Source organism: Actinia tenebrosa, unplaced genomic scaffold (assembly GCF_029948245.1).
Source record: "Actinia tenebrosa isolate PJP-AT-01 unplaced genomic scaffold, QUT_ActTen_1.0 PGA_scaffold5__44_contigs__length_20552954, whole genome shotgun sequence".
NCBI classification, from domain to species: Eukaryota; Metazoa; Cnidaria; class Anthozoa; order Actiniaria; family Actiniidae; genus Actinia; species Actinia tenebrosa.
In genome coordinates, this window is record NW_028292582.1 from 3,567,986 (window position 1) to 3,584,652 (window position 16,667).

At 37.7% G+C, this 16,667-nt stretch overlaps 1 protein-coding gene across 1 annotated transcript; it reads left to right on the plus strand.

Moving 5' to 3' along the window:
- Positions 1-4,175: 4,175 nt before the first annotated feature.
- Positions 4,176-15,920, plus strand: LOC116301062 (polycystin-1-like protein 2). The gene is made up of 14 exons (XM_031710064.2): positions 4,176-4,221; positions 4,356-4,652; positions 5,047-5,340; positions 5,584-5,712; positions 6,151-6,910; positions 7,541-8,123; positions 8,823-9,014; positions 9,482-9,607; positions 10,351-10,797; positions 11,254-11,886; positions 12,156-12,389; positions 12,703-14,094; positions 14,651-14,804; positions 14,902-15,920. Exons 1-14 carry the CDS (start codon positions 4,176-4,178, stop codon positions 15,918-15,920), a joined length of 6,306 nt encoding a protein of 2,101 aa, XP_031565924.2.
- Positions 15,921-16,667: the final 747 nt, after the last annotated feature.

Consider the following 16,667-nt stretch of genomic DNA (forward strand, 5'->3'; position numbering starts at 1 on the left):
TAGTAGAGTAATCCCCTCTACTAACTACATCAAATCTAACTGGTAATGGTATTGAGTCAGTATTATTCTGATCTCCTCTGTAGCAGTCGGTCATTAGTCCCAGATCCTCACGGGCACTCTCCACTTACAATTTATTACCATAATTGGCATATATATAGTTACAGTCAGAATGTTTGGCAAAGGTTACCCGGGATCGCTATAGAGTCAGACGAGCTGAGTTATCATTATAATATTTCTGTTGATATTTTTCATCAATATTTTCACACTTCATTGAGATATACGTAAATCAGTCAATCGAGAAAGGAATGTCAAGTATGTCCATAATCAGCAGAAAATGTTTTTGCAACTCATGCACTTTCTGACATTTCTCGGAATTCAGAATATCTCAAGCAGATCTCAAGCATAACATGTAAGACTACTGCTGTAGCTCTCGTGGTGTCATTGTTATGTTTGATACTGCGATTCCGCAAATAAAAAGTAAATTCCAAGAAGAAATGTTTAATGTTATAGTTCATTTATACTACCTAGCTACTAACTATGACTGATTCAGTTTTTAATGCAATAGTCGTCGCTCCGTTACCCATAAACTCCCTGTAATAAGTTAATCAGAAATATAACCTCGTATAACACTGTATTGTATACAGCTATTTCAAAACATAGACAGCGACATAGTAGCTACGCCTATCAAGCATTAGCTACAAAAAGGTTGGTAAAGATTTTTTTGCTTATTCCTCGTTTGCACGTTACGTCATCGCGGCCATGTAGGTACCATTTAACAAAAGATTTCTCATTAGCATTCATTGTTAAGGTTGCGTATCAGAAGACACATGAATATGGATACAATTCAACTTAAACAAAGAACTTATTCTCGAAGGAATGACACATGGTCTGAAATGGGTAAAACATCGCCCCCAAATAGATTTGGTCATTAGCCATTACGAGTTTGAGAAAAAACTGGGTGGAGTTCGCATCGCAGTGTATTGTGGGACAGTTTTAGGGGACGCAATGCAATCCAACGCTAACTCGACCCACTTTCTATGGCTATTTGATTGAAAAAAATGGGTTATCGATTGAAAAACTAAGGATTTTCTACTGACAAAATGTTGCAGGGCTCACTATGCACTATAGTCAAAGACCTGAAAAAAGCCTGTTAAATAGTCGTTCAAAGTTTATGGTAATATCATTTGTAGAAAGCATTCCGTGGTCTTCAATTAAAGATTCAAAATATTTTTTCAGTCCATTCTTTCGGCACATTTTTGTAAAGAATGATAAGTAATTTGCATTATTGCTCCCATGAAAATATGTATTTTTTAAAATGTACCCTTTTTCGATTGCAAATTCTTTTAAACATCAAAGAGGCATGTACTCTTTGTTCTCGCTGTGTATCCCATGGGAATTGGAGTTTAACTTTCATGTCCCGTCCACTGAAGTTATTTTCGAGGAAGAAAAAAAAGACATTCTCGCGGTGGTATGTAAGGCATTTGAATCGGCGTGACGTATTTACTTTACTGATTGGCTTGGGAGTCTCTGAAGAACAGCATTTCTGAACTTAAAGAGAATCAACACATACCTGCTCACACCAGTTCAAGCTAGAGCAAACATGATATTACTTTGTGCATTGGTTTACCTTCTTTCTGTTAACGCGGTTGTGTCATGTCCGTACAAATGGAGTCGTTCGTGTTTTGGAAACGAACCAGGCGAGCTACTAGTCATGTGTTTTGTGCCTAATAGTGAGATTCAAATGATGGGCTTCGAGCTTCCGAGGAACACTACTCAACTGTAAGTACAATTACAGTAAAATAGCTCTTAAAATATTTATCTGTTGCAAGACTAGCAAACTAGAATTTGTGCAAGTATGTAATTACGTTTAAAAGTATTCAGACTCTTCACAATTACCTGAACTGAAGGAGAGAATCTACTTTGCTTACTTCAGAATACTAAATAATATTAATTTATCAAGTCATCACAGCTCGTCCTATTTGTTCAGTTTTAAAAATAATTCGGTATTTGGTTAAAAGAATGTTTTAAAGGTAGTATTTAACAAGCGAGCTAGTCTGAATAGCAGGCAGGCATTCCGAAGGATAGCCATACGTACTCGGCATTTTATAAAAGCGTACTGACTTAAGACCCATCGTTAAAATATTTTTTTTCAGAATCATTCGGCAGTCCAGTCTATCGAGCTTTCCTCTGGCTGTATTTGCACAGCTACCGAAGCTACAATTCCTGTAAGTAATATCATTGACGAAAACTAGTTTCAGTTTCAGGCACTTTCAGTTAACTTATCGAACCTTTAAGCTAAATCCCTACCTATAAGGGATCAAGATAATGGAAACTTTTAAAATCACAAAATATCTCAATCCTCAAGAGAAAGGAATTCTTTTGTTTGACCTTCACATTGGGAATAAGTGTAAAAAAACAGTGAAGACGTGCAAATGAGCGAACCAATTAAAAAAACTCGGAAGGAGGGAGGAAAATTGAGAAAGCAGGCAAAAAAGCAAAAATGTCGAAGTAAGGGAGTAAGGCAGGATTGTTGATTCGATAACTTATATTTTGCAATTATTGCAATTGGTAATTAATTTGGTCAATATATCTATTGCATTGTTTTAAATAAATCCAGTGGCGGATCTAGGGGGGGGGTTGCAACCCCCCTATGAGAGCCACTAATGATTTATTATTATTATTATTGATTATTATTATTTTTCATGACAACACCAACAGCATCGCGAGTTTTATTAAAACAGGGGTGCCGAACACATTTCGATCGCTTTTTTTTTCTATACGCCGTGTGTGGGACCTGAAACAACCATGCTCGCCTGCAGCAAATAATCATTATCATAAGACCTACTTCCGTTTGGGAACCTGTGCTACTTTCCCGCCAGTAGTACCTCAATCAATGCTACAACCCCCCCTTTGAAAAAATCCTGGATCCGCCCCTGAAATCGATGCCTTCTTGCCTGCCTGCCTGCTATTTGTTTGTTTGTTTTGTTTTTCTTATATGTCTCTACCAAGTCAGCGTATTCATTCTTGATTTGTTTCGTTTTTCATAGGGATCTCAGATCAAACAATATACAAGAGCTCCCATACTTCAATATGAAAGACACGATAATGTAAGCAGAAAAACAGATGTTGTCGAATGATATATAAGTATTAGATATCAATCTCAGAAGCTTAATCAATGTTATTCAGGCTCGAATCCCGCCTGGAAAATGTTTTCCGAGAAAAATATGCTCGAAGAAACACAAATAGCATCTTTAATTGACCTATCCCGAATTCGCTTGACTGACCATGAAACAATGGTTTGAAGTCGAGACTGAACTTGATTGTTTTATTCATCAAGTTCAACCTCGACTTGAAACCATTGTTTCATGAACCAGTCAAGCGAATTCGGGATAGGTCTATTAAAATCATAATTCAGATTATTCATGAATGATTTTAACTAATAGCAACAAGTTAGAGTGCAAACAATTAATCTGTGAAACACTAATTACTAAATAGTACAAAATAGTGCTAATTAAACAATGGAAAACAATGGAATTTCCATGAAATTGAATTGTTCTATTTAGTATTACTAAAGTTTCACGGTTATATTGTTTGCACTCTATTGCAGTCCATAAAGCTGCGCACTAGTTTCTTTTTGATGTGTGTCCTGACCCCATTTGGTACTGAGAGAAAAAATGGTTTATTTTATTTTTCGTTTTTAAAGGCGATGAAAATATTTCATGTCTGTATACACGTTTGAATAACAACAACATGTGTTACAACGGCAAAATGAATACACCGTTTTCTCAAGGTTACGTGTGCATCCAAATGTAAGGAACTTGAAGTACCACTATACCAAAACAGGAGCTTTATAATGAGAATTATTAATACATATTTCTATGAATTTTTTTTCCGATAAGAATTCATAAAATTGTTTATTCTCCTTTTTAAATAGAAAACTGGCTTTACAATTTTACTGAATTTGCGTTTTTCATTTTTGTGGCCCGTTAAGATCAGTAGCTGTATGACTAAGGTATCTTTATATTGAGTCTGTCCAAATTAATATGCAAATGTTTTTGTTATCTTCACATGAAAGAGATCTCAGTGACAACCCTTTGAATTGTAACTGCAATGTTTATCATTTCCTAATTGGAGAAAGAAACGTGCTCTTCGGCACATGCGCCTTACCAACGAGCATGGCAGGGAAAACAGCTGTAGACGCTATTAAAGGAATGAATTGTGGTAAGTGCATCGTGTCAGCTTTAATAGCTAGTTGCAGTTTATGCAGTATTGCACCTGCGGATTGGTGAACTAATTATTGCCATTCGTTGTCGTCTTTATTGTCATTCACTACTTGAATATCTTTTTGATTCAAGAACCCGAAAATAATAACACCTATTCGAAGATCATCTTTGGAAAAAGCTTGTCTTCGACAGTTCTGTTTGTTCAGTGGAATATAGTTTACCATGATGACTTACACGGCTACGAAGTTGGATATATTCCATACATTAAACGCCACAAAATGAGCAGCATACAAGCAAGCAAGGATGTTACCAGTGTGGTCATATCTGGACTGAAAGCATTTACAATGTACGAAATTTATGTCAGAGCCATAACACCATCGAGTGTATTACCCTGGAGTAAACCTTTCTACCTTAGGACGGAGGAGATTGGTAAGAATATGATTAAGGAATTTGATTAAGGAAACTAATTAGTTAAACTAATTAAACTAATTAGAAACTTGTTAGTTGAACTGCATGTATATAGAGCATATAGTGCCGACACTATCTGTGTTCCAGAGATAACAGCATTAAAAATCTGCAATTTTTTCTTTTTATATAGAAGCCTTTACTTCGCATTCGATCAAAGCTGTTTTATTTCTTTGTTTTCATATTTTAACTTCAATTTTTACGTACTGTGTTCGACTGCATCCCTTTGTTGTGTTTCACTTTGATGATGTTATTTTTATGTTAAGTGTATGCTACATCGAGTGTATAAGCAGATTTAAAAATCTGCCTCAGTTATTTCTATTATTGTTATTTTTATTATTGTTATTTTTGTCGCTAGTTTTCACAGCACGTCCTCAAAATCTAAGGCTTCAATACCTTCAGCCAACTTTATGTATTGTTTCTTGGGACGAGGTTGATTTAATGGATATTGAAAGTGGCTTGGTTCTTGGGTATTTGGTTAGACTGACTACACCAAATGGCGAAAGATCAAAAATTGTGAATGGATCCAGCGAACGTTCTATTGTCCTAGATACACTGCAGGCTAATACTGTTTACATTGTCAAAGTAGCTTACGTTTCCTTGAAAGGTTTTGGTCCTTTGTCACTACCGCTGTACGTAAATACTCCAAAAGGTGAGCATTTTGAAATAAAAGTATGACGGAAATATGTCATGCTCAGAAAAGGCTTTCAAATGTCCGGAACTATTTCTGAGAACGTAATAATGCCTGCCTGCCTGCCTGCCTGCCTGCCTGCCTGCCTGCCTGCCTGCCTGCCTGCCTGCCTGCCTGCCTGCCTGCCTGCCTGCCTGCCTGCCTGCCTGCCTGCCTGCCTGAAATGTAGTTATAAAATCCTTCATTCTTTCATTTTTCTATCAGATGATCCTTGTGCATCTTTACCCTGTTTGAATGGTGGAACATGCCAACCCAACTTCTACGGGCCTATCTTATTCACCTGTTTATGTTTACCCAAATACAGCGGAAAAGTTTGTCAGTATTATTCTACAGGTAAAGTAACTGCTTACGAATCTACCTCATAATCTGTCCACCAGATATGTAAAGTGAATGCTGTAAAAAATTAATATCAAGGCTCGCTTGAAATGATCCACTGGTTGCAATTGTTTGATTGGGGGAATGTTACGTAATAGCCGCCCTGAGAGTTGACGATATCAAAGTGTTACTGATAAGCTTCTCTTAATAGATCAACCAATATTATATCTCAAAAGATTTTGAGTCATGTGGTTGTACACCAAGAATTGCACCAATACCCACCAACTCAAGGACAAACCCACCAACCCACCAACCCACCAACCCACCATGCCATCTCACAAACAAACCGAACCTCTAAACTACCAAACCCTCAAATCACCCTCCAACCCTCCAACCCTCACCAACCTACTATCCCACTATCCCTAATCAGAATATTTAACTTTCATGTGTTTTTAGGTCCTTTTGACAATGTCACGTGTACAAGCCCTAACGTCACATTACCGACCGTCAGTCATTCCCTAAAAGAAGCAACTATAGTCTATAGCTCAAATACCTTGATAATACCAGCTAAGGTTATAACATTCTGCATGGAAAATTACCAGAAAATCTCTGTTTGGAAAGTCACGCCAATCGTCTCATCTCTGGTAGTTTTTCAAAGTAATAATAGTGAAAATTTGACCATTCCAATGAGAACTCTCGGTTATGGCCGATATATGGTAAATCTCACTGTGAAAATGAAAAATTATGAAGTATTTAATCGCGTTGCGGGATATATCCACGTCAAACCGGACCCCTTAGTAGCTAACATCAAAGGCGGTCCTAGGAGAGTAAAACCAGCAAATGGAAAAAACATTGTACTTGATGCATCCATGTCTCACGACTTGGGAACAGGAAACTCAAGAGGGCTTACGTTTACCTGGCTGTGTAGAACGGCATACGAATCTTTTCCAGATAATGCTTTGGATTACCCAATTGTGGAGATTCCAATTTTCTTTCCTGGGAACATTAGTACTTTGCCCTACAAGCGAGGCGGATGCTATGGAACTGGACCAGGAAAACTTCCTGGAAATGGGCCGTTAATGGAATTTGAAAGTTATTACGTTGTCGTCAACACCACTTATGTTTTCACGGTCATCGTTAGCAATAGGAACAGAAGAGCATTGTTTGTCCAGGAAATCCAGATAGTTCCAGGCACGGCACTTAATGTCAGTATAAGGTAAGTGCTATCGATACCTTGAAACAACCTCTGCATGGGCATTTAACTTACAGATTGAACCCCGAAGCAATCTCTGGGCTGATCTAATTCAGGGCATGGCTAACTCACACATTGAACCCTAAAACAACCTCTGGGCTGATCACAGATCAAATCCTGAAACAACCTCTGGGCTAATATAAGTCAGGGCATGGCTAACTCACACATTGAACCCTGAAACAACATCTGGGCTGATATGGCTGATCACAGATCAAATCATGAAACAACATCTGGGCTGATCAAAGTCAGGACGAGTAAGTTTTCAAGTGACATTACATAGCGTTTTGCTATTAAAACAGTAAGTGATTATTACAATTTGTAGAATGTTTATCTAAAGACTTCTTTAGTTCGTGTCATTCTATTGAGAATATAGACCTTATTCGTGGATATCCAATATTTTCTCATTACAGACCACGTTTAAGACTTTAGGGTGCTTTAGCTATATTCACATTCCTGTATCTTGCGCATGCGCAACCGTTAAACAAAGAAATGAAACTCAAGGGAATGACAAGTGGTCTAACATGGGAAAACATTAGCCCCTGTTTTTTTTCTGTTGTTTTTTTAAATTTCATCTTTATTATTCATTTTTTATAGATGTCTTCAAAACTGTAAAACTACACCGAACCCAAACAGCAAAATGGCATTCCAATCTATTTGCAACGAAGGTTCTTCGTGTGGTAATATACATAGCTATAAGTGGTCGGCATTCTACAGAATCAATTCTTCTTGGCAAGAAATCATGGACCTTCAAAACCGTAGCGAAACTCCACTGTCTTCCAATATCTTGATACTCAAAGCATTTAGCTTACTCACGGGAAAAACGTTACGAATAACTGTAACAGTGAATAGGACCAGTGGATTGCCAGGGATAACTGAATACAGATTTACAACCAACATTGGTCCAAGGCATGGAAACTGTAGCGCATCTCCTAAAAGTGGCAGAGCCCTGAAAACTGTGTTTTACTTCAAATGTTACAACTGGACAGATACGGAGCAACCAATCACCTATACCTTTAAATATATGACGTCAGACGGATTTGTACACATACTTCAAGAGGGAATTACGTCATATCTGAGTGTGGCGTTACCACCTGGCGACGATAATCATATGCTCAGGGTTGCTATTGAGATTGCTGATTCTGTTGGAACTTACTCTATCGTATACACACCCGTACATGTAAGTCATTAGGGGGAGGATGACTTTGAAGGCGCGAAACCCTAAAGTGAAGTTACTCTTCCGGTGGACGTCAACGTCGTAGATTTTTTAAATCTTAAGTCCCCTGTCATAAACCCCTTGCAGCAAGTTGGAATGCAGCTCAATTTGGAGGGCAAAACAATAGGTTTCCGATTTTCATCAGATTGAAATTCTCTTGTTTTGTCCGCCAAATTGAGATGCATTCCGAAGGTTGGTTTTCGTATGAGTGTAGGAGTGTATTTTTCTTTTAGTGCGGTTTTCGTATGAGTGGGAGACGCCGATAACGCAAATTTGTAGCCTGATTTTGATCTTACCGAAGCCGTAACTACGAGTCGTGATTGGATGAGTTATTGGAAGACAATGGGAAGCCATTTCAATGTCACGGCATGCCATATTGTGTACATGTTATAAATCAGTGCGGTATTTTCCCTTTCATACAAAAAAAGCCATATACAATGCGGACTATGTCTGTTAAGGCCTTCTAGAATAAAATGGTGTCGGGAAGAATAGGGCTATAATAGTTGATAAACTGCGTCTTTAAATCTTATTATTTACTCCAATGTTAGTCAAACACTAACCATAAAAAAACTTGTGATCCAGCTGATGAACCTTCTGTACAAGATCAATTAATATTAATCATCAATTATTATTAATTATTCTTATTCTTAACTGCTTCTAAAGGTATCAGTAGGTGTTGGCGTCAACAAGCAAAAGTTAATTAATGACATAAGTGCATTGACGGTAGGCAACAGCAGCTCACTTCATATTCTCTTCCAAAGAGGAAAAATTCAAAAAGTCCTACAGTTATCAAGGAATGTTCTGTTGACGTTGAAAGAATATGAGCATCAGCTAGTCACGGATGACGTTATACAGGTAATATGTATATTTATAAATTAAAATTAAAATTTTTATAAATATTGAAAGTTACTTAGTAAAAACCTGTTTAATATATTTTCGTTCGCGCACTTTTCACAACCAATCAATGCGCATCTTTCACGATACGTCCAATCAGAAGTCGGGTACGACTTTTCAAGAAGTGCGAGAAGAATCATACATCCAATCAGAAGCCATGTACGACTTTTCATAACGTAAGAGAAGAACGATACGTCTAATCAGAAGCCACGTACGATTTTTTATAACGTGTGGGAAGAACAATACATCCAATCAGAAGCCACGAAAAATTTTTCATCTCTCGCGAGAAAAACAATATGTCCAATCAGAAGCCACATCCTAACTCTTTTCTCTTCCGGTTAAATATAAACCCATATATGCCCGGTAGCTTAACATTTCTTTACAAAAAAGCTATTGTTTTAAAATGTCTATTGTCTTTTAATTTTCAGATCAAGTCGGCGATCGTTAAAAAGATCGCCTCGATCAAAGCGAAGTCATTGACAGGAGTCAGGGAGACCGCATCCATTATTGCTCTAGCTATGTACAAGATAGGTGATGTGGATCATGAAGCTGAGGTAATTAGAATGACGGGTAGGGGTAGGGTCGGGGTAGGGTCGGGGGAGGATCCGGACCTGCTTGTCGTACTTGAGATTCAATTGAATATTTTATTCTAGAATTTAGTTTTGCCTTAGTTTTGAAGTAAATTTTGTGGAAGTTTATTTTCAATATGTAACCTAGAGTGGAGAATAGATAGAGTGGTCGTTAAAAGGTCCAACAGCTTTTGCTAAGTAAAGTTGGGAACCCCCCTCTAAAAAATTCCTCAATCCGCCCTTGAATCATAACCATAGGAAAGATAGATAGTGCATGGTTATGTTTAAATCTCCTATTTTCGATAGAATGCGATATAATTGTTGAGAACATAGTTTTAAAAGGTCAAAGGTTTGAAGCAGAAAATGAGTCGTGCAGTCATTGTTCTTACGTACTTGCCATTCCGAAATTGAGGAAAAAATCGTGGGACTGTTTTAAGTTGACGAAATAGACGCCATTGCATCTTGGAAATATGTCCCCTAATTAGAACAGTACCACAATGTAGTGCAGTGTCAACTCCACCCCCTCTTTTTCCCAGTCTTGGAATTGCTACTGCACATTTTTAAAAGATGCAAGATTCTTGACCACAACTTTGACCTCGAGATTTGATAAGATTTTAGAAAAAATACTCACGATTCACGATCACGAAATATCAAGTTAAATTTACCTTATCTTACTGATCAATAAAGATTTCGAAACTAAACCTTTCTGGAATGAAACAAACTTTCAGATAAAAGCTGCAAAAGCCCTTGTTTCCTTAACGTCAGTTCTGGAGCAGTTGGGGCCGGTCGAGCCGAACTATGAATCTTTGGAACGCGGAGCCCAAGGACTCGTAGCAGGAATAGGGAATGTACTGCGAGTGGTTTCTTCGAACGCGAAATTCAAAAAGCAGACACAGCCTGGTGATCCTACAAAAAGTGGTAGACTTTTGACGTCACATAAGAAAATTTTGCGAGACTTGATGAATGCTACAGAACGAATGGGAGATGTTTTGTTGTCTAAAATCGTTGTAGGAGGGAAAGGTTCCACTCTTGAAGGAGACACTATGTCGTTGCTTCTCTCTAAAAAGAAGCCAGGAGCATTAGCAGGATCAAAGTTTGATGATATGGGAGCCAGATTTACTTTTCCAAATGACGAAAAAGCCTTTGAAAAAGGCTCTACTGCTGTTGGTATTCAGGTAAAATGCTTCTGAAAATATAATCGTAAAGCTAACCAAGTGCAGAACATATATAAGTTTTATTGTCCATAAAAATGTCCTAAACCAGTCAAAAATCATAACGAACTTCGCAATGACACAACTCACCGACTATTGATTAATCTACTAGTGGTCTATTGGTGATAGACCACTAGTAGCAAAAAGTAGCGGTTTTGAAAGCCAAAACGACGCAAAAATGTAATTATTGTCACGGTTAGAGCTAAGGTTGTGGTGCAATGTTTTCCCCTTACAGGCCACGTGTCATTCCCAAGAGAAAACGTTTTTGTTTGAGTTGCATCCATATTTATATGCCTTGTCTTGAGCAACCGTTAAACCAAGGAATGTTGCTCTTACGAATGATACGTGGTCTGTAATGCGAAAACACTTGCATGAACATGAGGTCATTTTAACTACAACATGTATTATTTCTTTTAACAGATGCTCGTGACAAACTTTACGATGTTTGCCTGGGACAAAACGTCAACAAAGGTGTCTTCTTTAGTCGTACACATGAAAATCAAGGACCGCTCTGGTAATGAAATTCCTTTGAAGAACCTTTCTTCTCCTGTGGAAATCAGGCTACCTCAACGTGTCCAGTACGATACACCAAGGAACAATACTTATATTGTTGGGTTCGGAAGAACTGCTTATCACAAGGTAGACATTGAAGATGATGGAATGATGTTGGTGATCAAATTAATTCCACAAGACAACAACACCAAATTACTTTTAGCCGTAAAATCCCAGGAACGACCAAGCAATGATGAAGAATTCAAATTTTCATTTCCAATGGAATATAATACAAAAAATGGCACTTCAATTTATAGTTATTCAGATCCTCACACTATTCACATCGGCAGCCCGTACGTCTCTAAGGCGGGGAGATATTACATTGGTGTTCGTGTTGGATTGGAAATAAATAATCTTACAGTCAATCAAACCCATGGAAAAGTACAGGATTCAGTGGGCATTATTTTACATAAAGAGGTTGTGTATGAGTTAGAAATCAGAGCTTCAGGATGTTTGTTTTGGAAACAGGAAGAAGAAAGGTGGAGTGATTATGGCTGCAAGGTATGTTTGCACTACGAGAATGGGGGATATAAAGGTAAATAAATAAAGGACACTGAGGCGCAGATTTACCCTGTTAACAGAGGCACTTTTGTGGCGACAAGTGATAAGTTGATTAAGTTATATGCACATCGTTCCGGGCTCAGTCTTCGTGCACCATATTCTTCGGATGATCACGAAAGACGAAAAAGGACGTCTGCTAGCAGGAGAAGCACAAATGCACCTCCGTTAATACTCTACCCATTTCTCATTCTTTTATCATATTTTTACAGGTAAGTCAGACAGAAATGAATTCAGTAGTGTGCCAATGTAATCATCTGACATCGTTCGCTTCCCAGCTTTACGTAGCTCCTAACCCATTAGACTTTCAAAAAGTGTTTATCGAGTTCTCTCGCCTTCATGAGACGGGAAACGTTATGACCTTCGTCGTCTTGGGCCTCGTGTTCTTAATATACGTACTTGTAGTACTATGGGCTAGACGCGAAGACAGAAAAGACCAGCTGAAGGTAATTTGACTTTTTAATTGATGTTAATGATGACGAGGAATTTGATATTTTTTCATTTGTTGTTGTAGTTATTGATGGTAATGTTGTTGGAAGCGATATCCTCATTTTATAAACCCATAATGAACACTTTTAGCATCTCTGATAGAGAACATCAACAACATCGTCAGCCATAGAAACCGAGGCCGAACACTAAACTATATATTGAATTTTTAAATAACATACTTTTTGAGGAGATCAGAAAACATTGCTTCATTTCGTTGTGAGTCGATTTTTTTTCATGCCGATCTGATAATGTTCGTTTTATCATTACAAGGTTGGTCTGAAGCCTTTCCTTGGAATTTGCACACCAGAAAGCTATAAATACCATATCTCAATTTCTACTGGAATTTGGAGAAATTCAGGAACAACTGCAAATGTCTACATCATTCTTTATGGAGATCTTGCAACGGGTCAGCCAATCCACCTTATCAATCCATCGTGTGTGCCATTCTCACGAGGAAACACTGATTACTTTCTCCTGTCGTTCCAAGAAAACTTGGGAAACATCAAGAAAATACGTATATGGCATGATAACTCTGGAGTCAACCCGTCGTGGTTTTTGAGTCATGTTACTATCCAAGCTGACGACAGCAATGACGATGTATCATTGTTTATTTTTCAGCAGTGGATTGCAGTAGAGAAAGGGGCTGGGTTCGTTGATCGTACAAAAGGTGTTGCTTCAAAAGAGGACCTCAGGAATCTTGGGACATCATTTTATGGGAAACTTTCCGAACAATTTGCTGATGAACATCTGTGGTTGTCCATATTTGCTCGAAGTCCTGATTCTCATTTTACAAGAGTACAACGAGTGATGTGTTGTTTGTCCTTGATTCTCAGCATCATGCTCTGTAACGCAATGTTTTATGAGTTTGCACCACAGCCTGAGAGAAATATTGCAAGCCTGTCACTCAAAATGGGACCAATAAGGCTAAACATGCGTCAGTTGATTGTTGCAGTTGAAAGTGCGTTGATCATTGCCCCGTTTCATTTACTGATTGCGCTGATATTTAAGAACACATCTTCTGAATTATCCACGGAGTTCATTCGTGACAAACGCTTTTCATTTACGACACAAAAAAAGGAAGACAAAAGGAAGAAGACCAAAGAACGAAAGATACTTCCAAGAATATTCGTACACATTGCTTACCTCCTGTGCCTTCTTTCAGTGCTTGCGTCGTCTTCATTCATCGTCTTTTACTCGCTGTTTTGGGGTAGTTACATCACTAATCAATGGATTATTACAATCGTAATGTCATTAACGCTTGATATCTTCATTGCAAAACCAGTAACATTGGTTGGTTTAGTATTAATAGTGTCACTATCATGCCGCTGGCGTATACATAAACTCAAAAAGCCACAAAGTCTTGAACAAGATGCCATTTTCACGTTAGAAGACATGGATTTAATCAAAAATAGTAATAGTTTTGTTGGTGCTCATGGAACGGAGTTCCAGGATCTCATGCAGCCTCCAAACCCACCAACTCGACAACAGCTACAAAAAGCGAGACGTCTGCAACTTATGAACGAAGAGCTCTATTCATGGTTATGGGATTTGGTGGTTTTACTTCCTTATATTGGCATTTTGTTTGCCGTCTCCTATGGAACTCGGGACAAGAAGCTTTATACAGCTCCCATGTCCATAAAAAATGCATTCCAACATCAAGGGGTAAGTTATAAATCTTTGTAGAAAAATTATCAATATTTATGTAGAATAATGTCAGTGACTAGCAACCAGAAAAAGTTTGTACATGTTGTACATGTCGACAGAGAGACATCGAACGCAAAACTGTTTATTGTCTAAAAATAGCTCGTTTCTATATCTACGTCATATTATTAGGTGTGACATCGCTGAATATTTAATGTCGTTTGTTATCAAAATTATTAAGATTATTATTATTATTATATTATTATTATTATTATCATCATTATTACTATTATTGTCATTATTATCATCATTTTTATAGGTTTAAGAGAATAGGTTTCAAATAAATATTGTAAATCAAGTTAAATTAAGTTTGAATGTTGCTTCTCTAGCTTTTTCTATCTTATTATGAATATCAAGTTAATAGTTTAATAGTCTTTTTTCATAGTTCTATAGTTCTATAGTTTATTAACGTATTTAACTTGAAGGCCATGAGTTTATTAGCAATACTATTCAGTGTTTACCCTCTACAAATAAAGTTTCTATCTATCTATTATTTACGCGGTGTATTGAATCAAAGGTTACGACAGATACTTTCTTGGACTTCTGGCAATGGTCTGAAGAAGTACTAATTCCTGGAGTTTACGAAGACGCAACGAACAAAAGCGGTCCAGTAAACTTTGGTTACGTTCTTGCAGGACTACCAAAAGTAACCCAAAAGAGGGTAATGAACTGTAAGTAAAACACTAACTGGCATTTCATTGTCTTCCACCAACATGAATCTGTGCTGATCTTGCTAGTTTTGTTTACAATATTAATTTCCTTTTTCAGATGAGTGCAGGATCGAACAGCAGTTCAAGTCCATGATAAACAACTGCACTATTCCCTACTCTCCAGGCTACGAAGAAAACAGAGATTTCCTGCCCACGTGGATTTTGCCGAAATCATCTACCAACATAACGGGCTTCAACATCAAGAAATCTTTTCAAGGCGCATGGACTTATTCTCATACTGGAATCTTCTTCTGGAGCTATGTAGGCATTTTAAGGGTCTACCCGAGTGGAGGCTACCTTGCCAGGTTTGGGAGGTCTGCGGAAGACACAAGACGATTATTCAGGGATTTACAGTTTTATCATTGGATTGATTTTAGGACGGCAGCGATATTTGTCAGCTTTACCTTGTTCAATCCTTATACCTCTCTTTTCGTTGCTGTAAAAATTGCCTTTGAGAAAAAACTTGCAGGCGCGATGGAAATAACATACATTGTGCAACCTATAGATTTCTACGACGTTGGTGCAGGATACGAGATTGTGCTTTTGGTTTTCCAACTATTTTTGCCATTTTTCGTCATATATTACATAGTTGAGCAAGTACGAAAAATGCGAAGAGGTTTGATTGCTCATTTTTCTGTGTTTTTCAACTGGGTGGAGTGTTCTCAGATTTGCTGCACGATTTGCTGGATGGCAATCCATATATACCGAATGGTACAAATTGATAACAATTCTAAAATTCTATCTGAGGACATTTTTCAAGACAACGACTTCGAAGTGGTAGTGTTGTTGAATGATATCGAGAACACGCTGCTCGCATTGATGATCTTTTTCAACACCTTAAAGCTTCTCCTTATCATCCAGTTCAGTCACGTCAAACAGTTCTTTGGAATTCTGAGATTCTCCTTCAAAGAGTTACTCTCATACGTTGTAATCCTTTGTGTAACGCTATTTGCCTTTGCAGATTCCGGGTTTCTTGTTTTTGGAGCCAATATTTATAACTTTAGTGACGTCTTCAAAGCCTTGTCACAGCTTTGCGCCATTATTCGTTGGAGGAAAATTACATCTGGAAGAGCTTGAGAACGCAAATACGATATTGGGGCCAGGTTTCTTTGTCCTATTCGCACTCCTGTCGATGATATTTTTTGCAAATGCATTTATAATGATACTCATTCATTACTACCGGGGTCAAATCGAGAAGTTACGTAATATATACGGTCTGGGAAGATTTATTGTGGATCGCATAAAGGAAGTTTGCGGATTTGGAAAAACTGTTATTCCAGACGAATGGACAGATGTGGATGAAATACGCCTCCAGTGTCACCTTGCTAATGTATTGGATCTTTCTAATACCAAGATCAAGAGAGTAATACAGCAGCAGAAAAAATACCATGGCTTGGTTAGTTATAAAGAAATCAAATCCCAGAAAGTGCAAAATTACTCGCACAATAAAAGTTTAGCTTCCATTTGCCTACGAGATGAACAGTTGCCAAATTTGATATTTGGAAACAAGCTAAAGGACAAAGAAAAAAGATTTCATTTTCAAGCTCAAAAAGTCAAACCAAACATCGTGAATACTACAAACAGTGTAGAAAGTACTGTTTCATTCAAGTTTCATCACATGAGCGCCTTGTTTAATAATATTTATGCAGAAGAGGTCCTGGACGACATTGATACAGTTCTTCTTGGAATTGCAAGTCGTAAACAGAAGGACAAGCTGCGCATGCCACAATCAATCACAGAAATATTTGAGATCAAGTTGCCCCAAGAGCAATTACCAGAGTCTATCACAGAAATATTTGGGATGAAGCCAAAGGAACCCTTACC